Here is a 14199-nt window from a genome sequence, read left to right as displayed (position 1 = left end):
GTGGTAGAATTCCCAAGAGATGGTTGAGCTGATCTACACCATAGACTCCACCAATTGCAACACATGAGCTTGCAATGCCTCAGAGAACTCTGTCAGATAGTCACAAATCTGTTGCAGATCCAAATAATGAGCTCCAGACTGTGACTCCTGGGGCCTTAGCTCAATGTTCTGCAGAGCATCATTGTCACTGTCGTCCCCCACTCTGAGCAGGACTGTTGACAGATGCCTCTGCCTCAGACACATCCTTCTGCACATTAGTGCTGTGCGTATCACCCAGTGCCGTTGATTTTAAAATCACACATGGACCCACTGAGGTGCATGTAACTATGCTGATGCCTGATGTCTACTGAGCTAGTCTGGTGTGACGTTGCTTCCTTGAATGCATTTTCCTCCTCCTGGTATCCAAGGCGCTCCTCGGAGTAGGGACACAGTGCCAGAACAAGTGTGAGACACACAAGCTTATGAGAGGAAGGCCTGGAGACCCTCAACATTCCTTATTGATGGGCTTGTCCACAAAACCCATTGCTCAGCATGCTGTCAGACTAGGCATTCCTCACTGATGCAACTCTCCACTTTCCAAACACTTCTCCCACCCCCAAATTACACTATTCCACAAGATCCATGACTAGCACCACCACACTGTTACTGCAAATGCTTCTTTCACAGTCATGTGCCCCTGGAATGGAGGATTCGCTGAAACCAACATGTTCTCATGATGTGGTCCTAGCATTCTCCATGGCTCTCACGTCCATGGTCCTTGCAGACATCACCATTGGATTCCCACCACATCAATAGCCTTTCAAGGATGTTGTGCGCCTGTTTCTGTTGCAAGGGCAATAGGGTGATGGAAATGAGGCTGCTGCATGATGAAGGAAATCTCCTCCACATGGTAAGAAACAATATCTGCTTGACAGCCTTCCTCAAAAGCACTGGGAACACTCTCCCCCAAAATTGCAAAGCAACATGCACCCTGCGTCTCAGAGATGCTTTGCATGTATACATTGACAAAATGCAGCCACTTTCAAGGGAGAGCAGAGAAAGGCTGAGCCAGCAGACTCCTCAAAGTTGGGTCACCTTCGGCAATATATTATGACAGCAATGGATCATGCAATGGGTTTGAAGTTATACTGATGGTTTCTTCAACTTCCACGGGCTATCAAAGGAGCCTTGGTGAGCTGCTGCAGTGCAACTTGTAGATGGTATACACTGCTTCTGCTGTTCACTGGTGGTGGTAGGAGTGAGTGTTTAAGGTGTTTGATGGGATAGTAATCAAGTGGCCTGCTTTGTCCTGGATGATGTTGAGCTTCTTGAGTGTGTTTGTCATATATTCAGGCAAGTATCATGCTCCTGATTTGTGCCTAGTAGATGGTAGACAGGTTTTGGGGGGAGTCTGAAGGTGAGTTGCTTGCCACAGAATTACCAGCCGCTGACCTGCTCTTGTAGCCACAGTATGTATATGGTCCAGTCAAGTTTCTGGCCCCCAGGATATTGATACGGAGTTTTAGCAATGGTAATGCCATTGAAGATCAAGGGGAGATTAGATTCTCTCATTCAGAATGATTATTGCCTAGCATTTGTATGGTGCAGACATTACCTACCATTTATTAACCCAAGCCTGAATGTTATCCAGGTCTTGCTGCATGTAGGTATGGACTGCTTCAGTATCTGAAGATCTGCAAGTAGTACTGAACACTGCAATCATCAGCAAGCACCCCTACTTCCGACCTTTGAGGGAGGGAACGTCATTGATGAAGTAGCTGTAGATGGGTGGACTCAGGACACTACCCTGAGGAACTCCTGCAGCGATGTCCTGGGACTGAGATGTTTGGCTTTCGACAATCAGAACCATATTTCTTTGTGCTAGATATGACTCCAATCAGTGGAATCATAGAAGTTTACAGCATGGAAACAGGCCCTTCGGCCCAACCAGTCCATGCCGCCCAGTTTTTACCATTAAGCTAGTCCCAGTTGCCCGCACTTGGCCCATAACCCTCTATACCCATCTTACCCATGTAACTATCTAAATGCTTTTTAAAAGACACAATTGTACCCGCCTCTACTACTACCTCTGGCAGCACATTCCAGACACTCTCTACCCTCTGAGTGAAGAAATTGCCCCTCTGGGCCCTTCTGAATCTCTCCCCTCTCACCTTAAACCTATGCCCTCTAGTTTTAGACTCCTCTACCTTTGGGAAAAGATGTTGACTATCTACCTTATCTATGCCCCTCATTATTTTATAGACCTCTATAAGATCACCCCTAAGCCTCCTACGCTCCAGGGAAAAAAGTCCCAGTCTATCCAGCCTCTCCTTATAACTCAAACCATCAAGTCCCGGTAACATCCTAGTAAATCTTTTCTGCACTCTTTCTAGTTTAATAATATCCTTTCTATTCTAGGGTGACCAGAACTGCACACAGTATTCCAAGTCTGGCCGTACCAATGTCTTGTACAACTTCAACAAGACGTCCCAACTCCTGTATTCAATGTTCTGACCAATGAAACCAAGCATGCCGAATGCCTTCTTCACCACCCTGTCCACCTGCGACTCCACCTTCAAGGAGCTATGAACCTGTACTCCTAGATCTCTTTGTTCTATAACTCTCCCCAACGCCATACCATTAACTGAGTAGGTCCTGGCCTGATTCGATCTGCCAAAATGCATCACCTCACATTTATCTAAATTAAACTCCATCTGCCATTCGTCGGCCCACTGGCCTAATTGATCAAGATCCCGTTGCAATCCTAGATAACCTTCTTCACTATCCACTGTGCCACCAATCTTGGTGTCATCTGCAAACTTACTAACCATGCCTCCTAAATTCTCATCCAAATCATTAATATAAATCACAAATAACAGTGGACCCAGCACCGATCCCTGAGGCACACCACTGGTCACAGGCCTCCAGTTTGAAAAACAACCCTCTACAACCACCCTCTGTCTTCTGTCGTCCAGCCAATTTTGAATCCAATTAGCAACCTCACCCTGGATCCCGTGAGCTTTAACCTTCTGCAACAACCTACCATGCGGTACCTTGTCAAAGGCTTTGCTAAAGTCCATGTAAACAACGTCTACTGCACTGCCCTCATCTACCTTCTTGGTCACCCCCTCAAAAAACTCAATCAAATTTGTGAGACATGATTTTCCACGCACAAAGCCATGCTGACTGCCTCGAATCAGTCCTTGCCTCTCTAAATGCTTGTAGATCCTGTCTCTCAGAATACCTTCTAGCAACTTAGCCTACTACAGACGTTAGGCTCACCGGTCTGTAGTTCCCAGGCTTTTCCCTGCTGCCCTTAAACAAGGGCACAACATTCGCCACTCTCCAATCTTCAGGCACCTCACCTGTGGCTGCCGATGATTCAAATATCTTTGTTAGGGGACCCGCAATTTCCTCCCTAGCCTCCCACAACATCCTGGGATACATTTCATCAGGTCCCGGGGATTTATCTACCTTGATGCGCTTTAAGACTTCCAGCACCTCCTCCTCTGTAATAAGCACACTTCTCAAGACATCACTATTTATTTCCCTTAGTTTCCTAACATCCATGCCTTTCTCCACCGTGAATAACGATGAGAAATATTCATTCAGGATCTCACCCAATTCTTGTGGCTCTGCACATAGATGTCCTAGAGAGTTTTCCTCCATTCCCATTGACTTCAATTTTGTTAGGTTTCCTTAATGCCGCACTCGGTCAAATGCTGTTATGTCAAGAACACTCACCTGTGTCTCATTTTCTAGAATTCCGTTCTTTTGTCCATATTTGAACCAAGGCTGTACTGAGATCTCAAACCGAGTGGCCCTGTTAGAACCCAAACTGAGCATTGGTGAGCAAGTTATTGCTGAGTGAGTGCTGCTTGATAGCTGCTGCGATACCTTCTAACACCGCTGATGTTTGAGAGAAGACTGGTGGGGCCATAATTGGCCGAATTGGATTTGTCCTGCTTTTTCTTTGTAGGCCATAACTGGGGAATTTCCACATTGCATTCAGATAATAATCTACATTTTAGACAAAGAATTAAATAGTGAAATCTCCATTACACGAAGCTAATAACCATAGGCATTTGTAATGAGATGATCCAACAACCAACATATTGTGACATGGTGGTACAAAGCATAGGCAGAGGTTTTGTCATGGGTACATGGATCACGGAGACCTAAAGAGGGAGAATGGAAATACAGAGCATGAAACTTTGAATTAGTCAATTAGGCACTGCTTGCTCCATTTTCTGCTTCATGGAGTCATGGATACTTCTCATAAAGATTTAGAATTGGCATTATTATTCTTGTCTCTTCCAGCCTGAATTCAAAGTAGCTGATCCTATCTGCACATTTATTTTCTCTGTGTTTGTGTTGGGGACAACGCTCACAGTTCTGCGGGATATTTTGCTGGTGCTGATGGAAGGTAATTATCTCTACTATTCTCATTTTAGTTCTATTGTCATTTCAATTCTAGAGGGTGAAGAATATGTTCTGATTAGCGACAGTTTGAGTTTTCATCAAGTATATAACCACTGACTTCATGATGTCCTCCTAGCACTTTTCATAAGGAGTAACAAGGGAATTATTTTCAAATAAGAAATAATGGACTTGTGAATTACGTCAACAGAGAAGATGGTACAAGAAAAAATCATAAATGAGCTCAAGAAGTAAAGAATTGTGTATCGAGAGAGAGAAGGGTTTGAAGAAAGCTCCAGGGTCCCAGGTTCGATTCCCGGCTTGGGTCAGTGATGTGCGGAATCTGCACGTTCTCCCCGTGTGTGCGTGTGTTTCCTCCAGGTGCTCCGGTTCCTCGCACATTCCAATGATGTGCAGGTTAGGTGGATTGGCCATGATAAATTGCCCTTGGTGTCCAAAAAAGTTTAGGTGGGGTTACTGGGTTACGGGGATAGGGTGGAGCTGTGGCCTTAAGTAAGGGTGCTCTAGGGCAGCACGGTGGCACAGAGGTTAGCACTGGGACTACGGTGCTGAGGACCCGGGTTCGAATCCCGGCCCTGGGTCACTGTCCATGCGAATTTGCACATTCTCCCCGTGTCTGCGTGGGTTTCACCCCATTCAACCCAAGGATGTGCAGGTTAGGTTGATTGGCCATACTAAATTGCCCCTTAATTGGAAAAAAAATAATTGTGTACTCTAAATTTATTTTAAAAAGTAAGGGTGCTCTTTCCAAGGGCCGGTGCAGACCCGAAGGCCTCCACCTGCACTATAAATTTGATTCTATGAATGTTGTAGAAAGATAGCATCAATCAAAAGGTACTGATCCTTTGAATCCTTTGGTGTTTTTCTGTATTTGATTTATGCTGCTTGTTTTTCTGTTTTACAAACAGTTGGAACTTTGGATATTGGGAAGATTTACCTTGAAGAACTGTGGAAATAAGGCATTAACTCCCAGATAAACCATTTAATGTTGAGTCAAGTAACATCCTTACAGAGGGACAAAACAAATACCCAATTATTACTTAGAATTCAGGGAAGGGCAAGTACAGATAGAAATAATCATATGCCATGTGTAACATGTTGTGGGGGGTTCTTTTGAACTGATTCATGTACAGGAAACTGATGGTATTGGATTGGCCGCCTGTTCCATACTCTTCCTTTCCCTTGACTTCAATGCAATGCAATTTGGGTGGGAATTATTTCAGCCAGTTGATCCATAGTGACAATTCAACTGAGGCTTAAGGCTGACAGTTGGTTCTTTACCAACTATTGGGTGAAGTTGTATGCCAGGTGACTGATTCTTAACTGCTTTATTTAAACTCCTCACTGCCTTGTTCAAGAGCATAGCAACAGAAGAAAAGTGGACTGGTGTAGACCATTTGGCTCTTCAAGTCTGCTTTGTTATTCAACAAGATAATGATTGACCTTCTACTGCAATTCTACCTTCCTACGCTATCCCCTTAATCCCTGATGTGGAGATGCCGGCGTTGGACTGGGGTGAGCACAGTAAGAAGTCTTACAACACCGGGTTAAAGTCCAACAGGTTTGTTTCAAGCACTAGCTTTCGGAGCACTGCTCCTTCCTCAGGAAAGGAGCAGTGCTCCGAAAGCTAGTGTTTGAAACAAACCTGTTGGACTTTAACCTGGTGTTGTAAGACTTCTTACTGTGCCCTTAATCCCTGAGCATGAAACAATCCAGCAACCTCTGCCTTGAATATACTCAACGATTGAGCATCCAGAGCTCTATGGGATATAGAATTCCAAAGATTCACAACCCTTTGAGTGGAGGTATTTCTCGTGATCGCAGTCCTAAATGGCTGACTCCTTAATCTGAGACTGTTTTCTTTTTCTGCTCTTTCAAGCCCCTTAAGAATGTGTTTCGGTGAGATCATCTCACATTTTTCTAAATTCCAGGAAATATAGGCCTAGTCTGCTCAATCTCACCTCATAAAACACTCTCAACAAAAGAGTCTAACAAAGCTTCATTGCGATCCCTCGAGGGCAAGTTTGTGCTCTCTTGGTTATAGAGACCAAAACTGCACATAGTTGTCTAGGTGTGGTCACACCAATTCCCTGCAGAATTATAGTAAGATTTCTTCACTCTTCTGCATAATCCCTTTAGAACAAAATCTAACATGCCATTTGCCTTCCCAATTGCTTGCTGCATCTGCATGTTAACTTTCTGTGATTTACATACAAGGATATCAGGGTTGCCTGAAATACAAACATTTCCCACCATTCAAAAACTTTTTTTAAAAAAAATATTTTAATATATTTTTCTTATTTTTCCTCCCAAATTAGATCGCTTCAAACTTTGCCATATTATATTCCATATGTCATATTCTTGCCAGCTCATCCAACCTGTCAGTGTTCCTCTGCAACATCTTTGTTCACCATTATGTTCTCATCTAACTTTGTATTGTCAGCCAACTTGGAAACATTAGAAACATTATTATGATCCCAGAACAGACCCTAACAGTAGCTAGGATACTGGACCGAAGCTCCAATATTTTAGTTTATTTCTAAGACTGTGCATAAAGAATGATTCGCGCCAGGAGTGATTGCATGAGATAATAGGGCCAGTGCATTTTTAAAACAAAACTTTATTATGGATACAATATTAAACAGGTTCAATGGAGATATGCCAGGAAAGTTTTTTTACACAGAGGGTGGTGGTGGCCTGGAATGCACTGCCAAGTGAGGTGGTTGAGGCAGATACGTTAGCGACGTTTAAGACGTATCTGGATAGGCACATGAACTGATGGGGTATAGAAGGATACAGACGGTTGGTCTAGATGGGACTCGTGATCGGCGCAGGCTTGGAGGGCCGAAGGGCCTGTTGCTGTGCTGTTTTGTTCTTTGTTCATACCCGAAAAGAACAGCTTACAATTACCCCTTAACCACTACTACTCAATTTCCCATTAAACAACAGTATACGTTTCTCAATCTATCTTACTGTGGGAAAATTGTGGACTCAGCGTCAGCCAGATCAAAATTCAACTCCTCTCTCCAAAGTTTCTACACAAAACTGCCTTTCTAAAGCTTTTCAAAATGTATCTCTAAAGCTTTTCAGAATGTTTCTCTGCATTCCTTGGCTCCACCCAACAATTACCTCATCTCCCCAAGTTGAAAAACAAATTATCTCTACGGGCTGTAAAGTACATTAATGCCCCAGGGACATTCGAGGTCAAACCACAGTCTATTAGTCCAGACTGAAAAAACATATTCCTTTGTCAGTTTCATCTTCTGGCTGCTAAAACCACCCAGGGCCTGCAAAACAGATTTTTTTTAAAAAATGACCACTGCAGTCAACCACACTTTAACCGCAGGCTTTTTACCCTTAGATTGCCCAATACGTAGAATCCAATAATCCTAAAGTCTTCCGGTTGTCACATCAGTCTCATCATCTAAATCATGAATACAGCTTTTAAATAGCCACGGTCCAAGTACTGATCCTTGCAATGCTCTGCTAGTTACAGCTTCCCATTCCCATGAGTCCTAATTTTTTGTAATAGCCACTTTTTTGGCACCTTTTTTTTTTTTTTTTTGAAGGCTTTTTGAAAATCCTAATAGACTACAACCACTTGTTTCCCTCACATCCATTTAGTTTAATAATCTTTATTGTCACAAGTAGGCTTACATTAACATTGCAATGACGTTACTGTGAAAAGCCCCTCGTCGCCACATTCTGGCACCTGTTCGGGTACACGGAGAATTCAGAATGTCCAATTCACCTAACGGCACGTCTTTCAGGACTTGTGGGAGGAAACCGGAGCACCCGGAGGAAACCCACGCATACCCGCGGAGAACGCGCAGACTCCGCACAGTGACCCAAGCCGGGAATCGAACCTGGGACCCTGGAGCTGAGAAGCAACAGTGCTACCCACTGTGCTACCGTGTTGCCCCTACTAGTTACATCCTCAAAAACTCTGACATATTTGTTAAACGCAATTTCCAAATGGTAAATCCATGCTGACTCATCTTAATCATGTTGCGGTTTTCTAAGGTGTATGGAACTATATTGAAATGGTGGCACAATGGGTAACACTGCTGCCTCACAGATCCACGGACCGAGGTTCAATTCCGGCATTTAACTGTGTGGAGTTTGCACGTTCTCCCCTTGTCTGCGTGGGTTTCTTCCACGTGCTCCAGTTTCCTCCCACAGTCCAAAGATGTGCAGGTTAGGTGGATTGGCCATGCTAAATTGTCCCTTAGTGTCTAAAAATGTGCAGGTTAGGTATATTGGTCAGGTTCAATACACAAAATTACGGGATAGGGGGGGCAGTGGGCCTAAGTAGACTGCTCTTTCGGAGGGTCGGCGCAGACTCGATGGACTGAATGGCCTCCTTCTGCATTGTAGGGATTTTATCGATTCTTCTGTGGAAGTCACTAGTTCGACCTCAGCGAGACTGTGACATTCAGTTCTGGGTGCCACACTTTAGGAAGGATGTAAAGGCATACGAGAGGTGCAGAAAATATTGATGGATGAGGAACTTCAGCTATCAAATAGATTGAGATTGTTTTCCTTAGAGAAAAGAAGACTGAGAGGAATTTATATAGAGGTATTCAAAATTATGAAGATTTGGTTAGAGTGGATAGGGCGAAACTGTTCACATCCATGAAAGGATGGACAATGAGAGGGCACAGATTTAAAGTAATTAATAAAAGAAACAAAAGTGATATGAGGACAAGCTTTTTCATGCAGTGAGTGTAATGTACTTCTTGAGAAATAGGTGGAGGCAAGTTCAATGGAAGCATTCAAAAGGCAATTAGACGGTTTTCTGGAAAGGAAGAATGTGCAGGATTGCGGGGAGAAGGCGGAGGTATGGCACGAAGGGAGTTGCTCATTCGGAGAGCTGGTGCAGACATGATGGGTCATATAGCATTGTAACAATTCTCCTTTTGCATTGTAACAATTCTGTGATTCTGAAGTACCCTTATACCACGTCCCTGATAATAGTTCCAGCAGATTGATAGATTCTTGATAGACAAGCGAGTGATAGGGCATAGGAAGGAACGTGGAGTTGAGACCACAATCAGATGAGCTATAATCTTATTAAATGGTGGAGCATGCTCGAGTTCACGAATGGCCTACTCCTCCTAATTCGTATATTAGGCAAACTGACCTATTTTCTTTTTTTCTTCCATTCTTAAATAGTGAGGTTATGCTTGCTACCTTCCAAGCTTGGGAACTATTCTGAGAAATTCTGGAAAATTAGAACTGACGATTCGCTATCTCTGCCCTTTTAAAAGCCTAAGATGCAGGTCATCAGGTCTAGGGCATCCAGTACTAATTCTTCACTTATATTAATTTCTTTAAATTTCTTGTTATTGCTATAATCCTTGGTTACCCATTACTTCCAGAATATCTTTGTGTCTTGTATAGTGAAGATAGATACAAAGTATTTGTGGGAAATCTTTAGGGGGCAACAGAAAACTACCAAAAAAAAGCTATAAAGAAGAGTAAGGTAGATTATGAGAGTAAACTTGCTCAGAATATAAAAATAGATAGTAAAAGTTTCTACAAATATGTAAAACAAAAAAGAGTGGCTAAGGTAAATATTGGTCCTTTAGAGGATGAGAAGGGAGATTTTAAAATGGGAGATGAGGAAATGGCTGAGGAACTGAACAGGCTTTTTGAATAACATGCCAGTGACTGATGGAAATGAGGCTATGACAGGTGAGGACCTTGAGATGATTGTTATCACTATGGAAGTAGTGATGGGCAAGCTAATGGGGCTAAAGGTAGATAAGTCTCCTGGCCCTGATGGAATGCATCCCAAAGTGCTAAAAGAGATGGCTAGGGAAATTGCAAATGCACTAGTGATAATTTACCAAAATTCACTAGACTCTGCGGTGGTCCCAGAGGATTGGAAAGTAGCAAACGTGACACCACTGTTTAAAAAAGGAGGTCGGCAGAAAGCAGGTAATTATAGGCCGGTAAGCTTAACTTCGGTTGTAGGGAAAGTGCTGGAATCTATCATTAAGGAGGAAATAGCGGGGCACCTGGAGGGAAATTGTCCCATTGGGCAGACGCAGCATGGGTTCACAAAGGGTAGGTCGTGTTTGACTAATTTGGTAGAATTTCTTGAGGACGTTACCAGTGCAGTAGATAACGGGGAGCCAATGGATGTGGTATATCTGGATTTCCAGAAAGCTTTTGACAAGGTGCCACACAAAAGGTTGCTGCATAAACTAAAGATGCATGGCATTGAGGGTAAAGTGGTAGCATGGGTAGAGGATTGGTTAACTAACAGAAAGCAGAGAGTGGGGATAAATGGGTGTTTCTCTGGTTGGCAACTTGTAACTAGTGGGGTCCCTCAAGGATCAGTGTTGGGCCTGCAGTTGTTCACAATTTACATAGACGATTTGGAGTTGGGGACCAAGTGCAATGTGTCAAAGTTTGCAGACGACACTAAGATGAGTGGTAAAGCAAAACGTGCAGAGGATACCGGACGTCTGCATAAGGATTTGGATAGGTTAGGTGAATGGGCTAGGGTCTGGCAGTTGGAATTCAATGTTGCTAAGTGTGAGGCTATCCATTTTGGGAGGAATAACAGCAGAATGGATTATTATTTAAACGGTAAGATGTTAAAACATGCTGCTGTGCTGGTGCACGAGTCGCAAAACGTTGGTGTGCAGGTGCAACAGGTGATTAAGAAGACTAATCGAGTTTTGTCTTTCATTGCTAGAGGGATGGAGTTCAAGACTAGTGAGGTGTTGCTGCAATTGTATAGGGTGTTGGTGAGGCCGCATCTGGAGTATTGTGTTCAGTTTTGGTCTCCTTACCTGAGAAAGGACATATTGGCACTGGAGGGAGTGCAGAGGAGATTCACTAGGTTGATCCCAGAGTTGAGGGGATTAGATTATGACGAGAGGCTGAGTAGACTGGGACTGTACTCATTGGAGTTTAGAAGGATGCGGGGGGATCTTATTGAGACATATAAAATTATGAAGGGAATAGATAGGATAAATGCGGGCAGGTTGTTTCCACTGGTCGGGGAAAGCAGAACTAGGGGGCATAGCCTTAAAATAAGGGGAGGTAGATTTAGGACGGAGTGTAGGAGGAACGTCTTCACCCAAAGGGTTGTGAATCTCTGGAATTCCTTGCCCAGTGAAGCAGTTGAGGCTCCTTCTTTAAACGTTTTAAAGAAAAAGATAGATGCCTTTCTAAAGAATAAAGGGATTCGGGGATATGGTTTACGGGCCGGAGAGTGGAGCTGAGTCCACAAAGATCAGCCATGATCTCATTAAATGGCGGAGCTGGCTCGAGGGGGCAGATGGCCTACTCCTGTTCCTAGTTCTTATGTTCTTATGTAAACAGTGTTGTTTCAACGGGTGTGCCGGGGGGAGCGGGCCTACCGCGGGACTTCGCTATCAGGACGCTCGCTCATAATGGTGGCCCGATAGTGGGATTCCCTCTGGAATCCCTCGTATGCCTCACTGTGCATGAACTTTCATGGCAAGGGATACCAAGTTGCCCTGTGACAGTACACAAATCACATGCAAATCCTTTCTGGATCTCCCAAATGGAGAACCCTGCCTAGTGTCAATTTATAAATATTATAAGTCCCATTTGACGGAACACAAACATCATAAAGCTGAGGACTGCCTGTGATGTATATTTGTTGTAAATTATTTATTAATTGTTGAAATGCTAGCCAGTCCTTGTCCGCAATATCCCCAAATGTAATTTCCCGAACTTAGCAAAATTTCCCATTAAATTCATATAATTTGGTCTGTTTAGATTTCAGACCAAAGTTCCGTACTTAACTAAATCACACTCAAACTCAATATAAAATTCCACCATGTTATGGTGACTCTTCCCTGGAGACCCCTTTACAATAATGCTATAATTAACCCTTTCTTATTTCACAATACGTGATCCAAAATAGCCTATTCCTCCATTAGTTCTTCAACATACTGATCTAGAAATCTATCATGTATAGATTACGTGAATTCCCCCTCCAGCTATTACTGCAAATTTTTGTTTTTCCAGTCTGTATGAAGATTAAAATTCCCATGATCACTGTATTACTCTTGAGTATTGCTGAAAAAAGAATCATGATTGTGGAGCTTTTCATCTTGCAGTCGTCCAGACAGATGCAAGAATAGTCATTTTAAATAGAGCAATAATTTTTACTGCATGTGAAAAAGATGCTCATTGGTTGGCAAGACGTTGCCATAGTGAATATCCCTGAGAAACATTAACGCCCATGATTTTTGTTTAATTCAAAACCGGCGCAAGGCCTGGGCATGTTCCTTCTGCTTGCAGAGGACAGGGCCCTGTCTATGAATACATGTTGCATCATGTCCAGGCATTTTGGAGACCCATGATTGAAACTTACAACCCTGAGTAGGCATCATCTTTGAATCAACAATGACAATTCATTCCTTATTACCTTTGTTACTCTGATTGTTCCTTACTGGCCCACGTTCATCAAAACTGGAAGAAAGTAGTAATGTAACAGATTTAAGCAAGTACAGAGCCAGGAAAAATGTTAGGGAAGAAAGAACAAAAGAGAAGATCTGTGATTAGTGAAAGCATAGACACTACAATAATAGAGAGTCAATGAATTTGAGAGAGTCAGATGAGAAAACAGTAAAATACTGATGCTTCGTAACTTCCAGTACTTTTTTCATAATCAAATCACATCCAAAACTATTTGAAGTTATGTGCACAGTTCAAGGATTTTGTCTTGTGATGAGACACGATACAACAGGCAGAAAATGGGTGAGAGAAAATGCATAGTGTTAAGCTCTTTTGTTGTCCGGGGCAGGTACATAGATTACATAAAATTTACAGTGGAGAAGGAGGCCATTCGGCCCATCGAGTCTGCACCGGCTCTTGGAAAGAGCATCCTACCCAAGGTCCACATCTCCACCCTATCCCCATAACCCAATAACCCCACCTAATCTCCATAACCCAGTAACCCCACCCAACACTAAGGGCAATTTTGGACACTAAGGGCAATTTATCAGGGCCAATCCACCTAACCCGCACATCTTTGGACTGTGGGAGGAAACCGGAGCACCCGGAGGAAACCCACGCACACACGGGGAGAATGTGCAGACTCCGCACAGACAGTGAGCCAAGCCGGGAATCGAACCTGGGACCCTGGAGCTGTGAAGCAATTGTGCTATCCACAATGCTACCGTGCTGCGCGATGTTCAATCGGCAGGTAGATGTTCAATCTCTTAGAAACACCATGAAAATGTCTAGATTATATATCTAAATGTGTATATATGTGTAATGTAAAAAACATAAAATATGAATAGTATTTAGTTTCATTTCTCTATTTCGGTTCTCATTAAGGTGTGCCAATTGGACTGAATTACAGTGATGTGAAGGAAAAGATTCTGGCTGTTAATGGAGTGGAAACAGTGCACAACCTTTATCTCTGGGCTCTCACCATGAACCAGGTCATTCTTTCAGCTCATGTTGTCACAGGTCGGTAAAGAAACATTTTCAAATGCAGTTCTTTATTCAGTCATACACCTGACTTTTTATGTAATAGTAACAGATATGGGCTCTGAATTTCCTCAATGCCAGTTATAGCTTTTTGTGCCACAAAGTTGCGCCATTCAAAGTTACACATAGCTATCCTGGGTAAGTTAGCGTAAATATTTTTGCTGTCACTGTGATGTATCCTAAGTGTAGAATCAGTGTAAGTTCTTTGCCAGGAAGCGTCCATTGCACAAGGGCATAAGTAACAAGGCACTCTGCGGAAGTGCAACAGCAAGGCTGAGAAGTGGCTATTTC

At 43.1% G+C, this 14199-nt stretch overlaps 1 protein-coding gene across 1 annotated transcript in view; it reads left to right on the top strand.

Moving 5' to 3' along the window:
* The window catches only part of LOC140385346 (proton-coupled zinc antiporter SLC30A8-like), an 87955-nt gene that overhangs the window by 65915 nt on the left and 7841 nt on the right, over positions 1-14199 (top strand). The window contains exons 5-6 of the mRNA XM_072467413.1: positions 4300-4405; positions 13753-13887. Of these exons, the coding sequence (XP_072323514.1) occupies positions 4300-4405; positions 13753-13887 (241 nt within the window). The remainder of the gene's footprint in view (positions 1-4299; positions 4406-13752; positions 13888-14199) is intronic.

This window comes from Scyliorhinus torazame, chromosome 11 (assembly GCF_047496885.1).
Source record: "Scyliorhinus torazame isolate Kashiwa2021f chromosome 11, sScyTor2.1, whole genome shotgun sequence".
NCBI classification, from domain to species: Eukaryota; Metazoa; Chordata; class Chondrichthyes; order Carcharhiniformes; family Scyliorhinidae; genus Scyliorhinus; species Scyliorhinus torazame.
The sequence above is the reverse complement of the archived record's forward strand: the minus strand, read 5'-3'. Positions and strand labels throughout refer to the sequence as shown.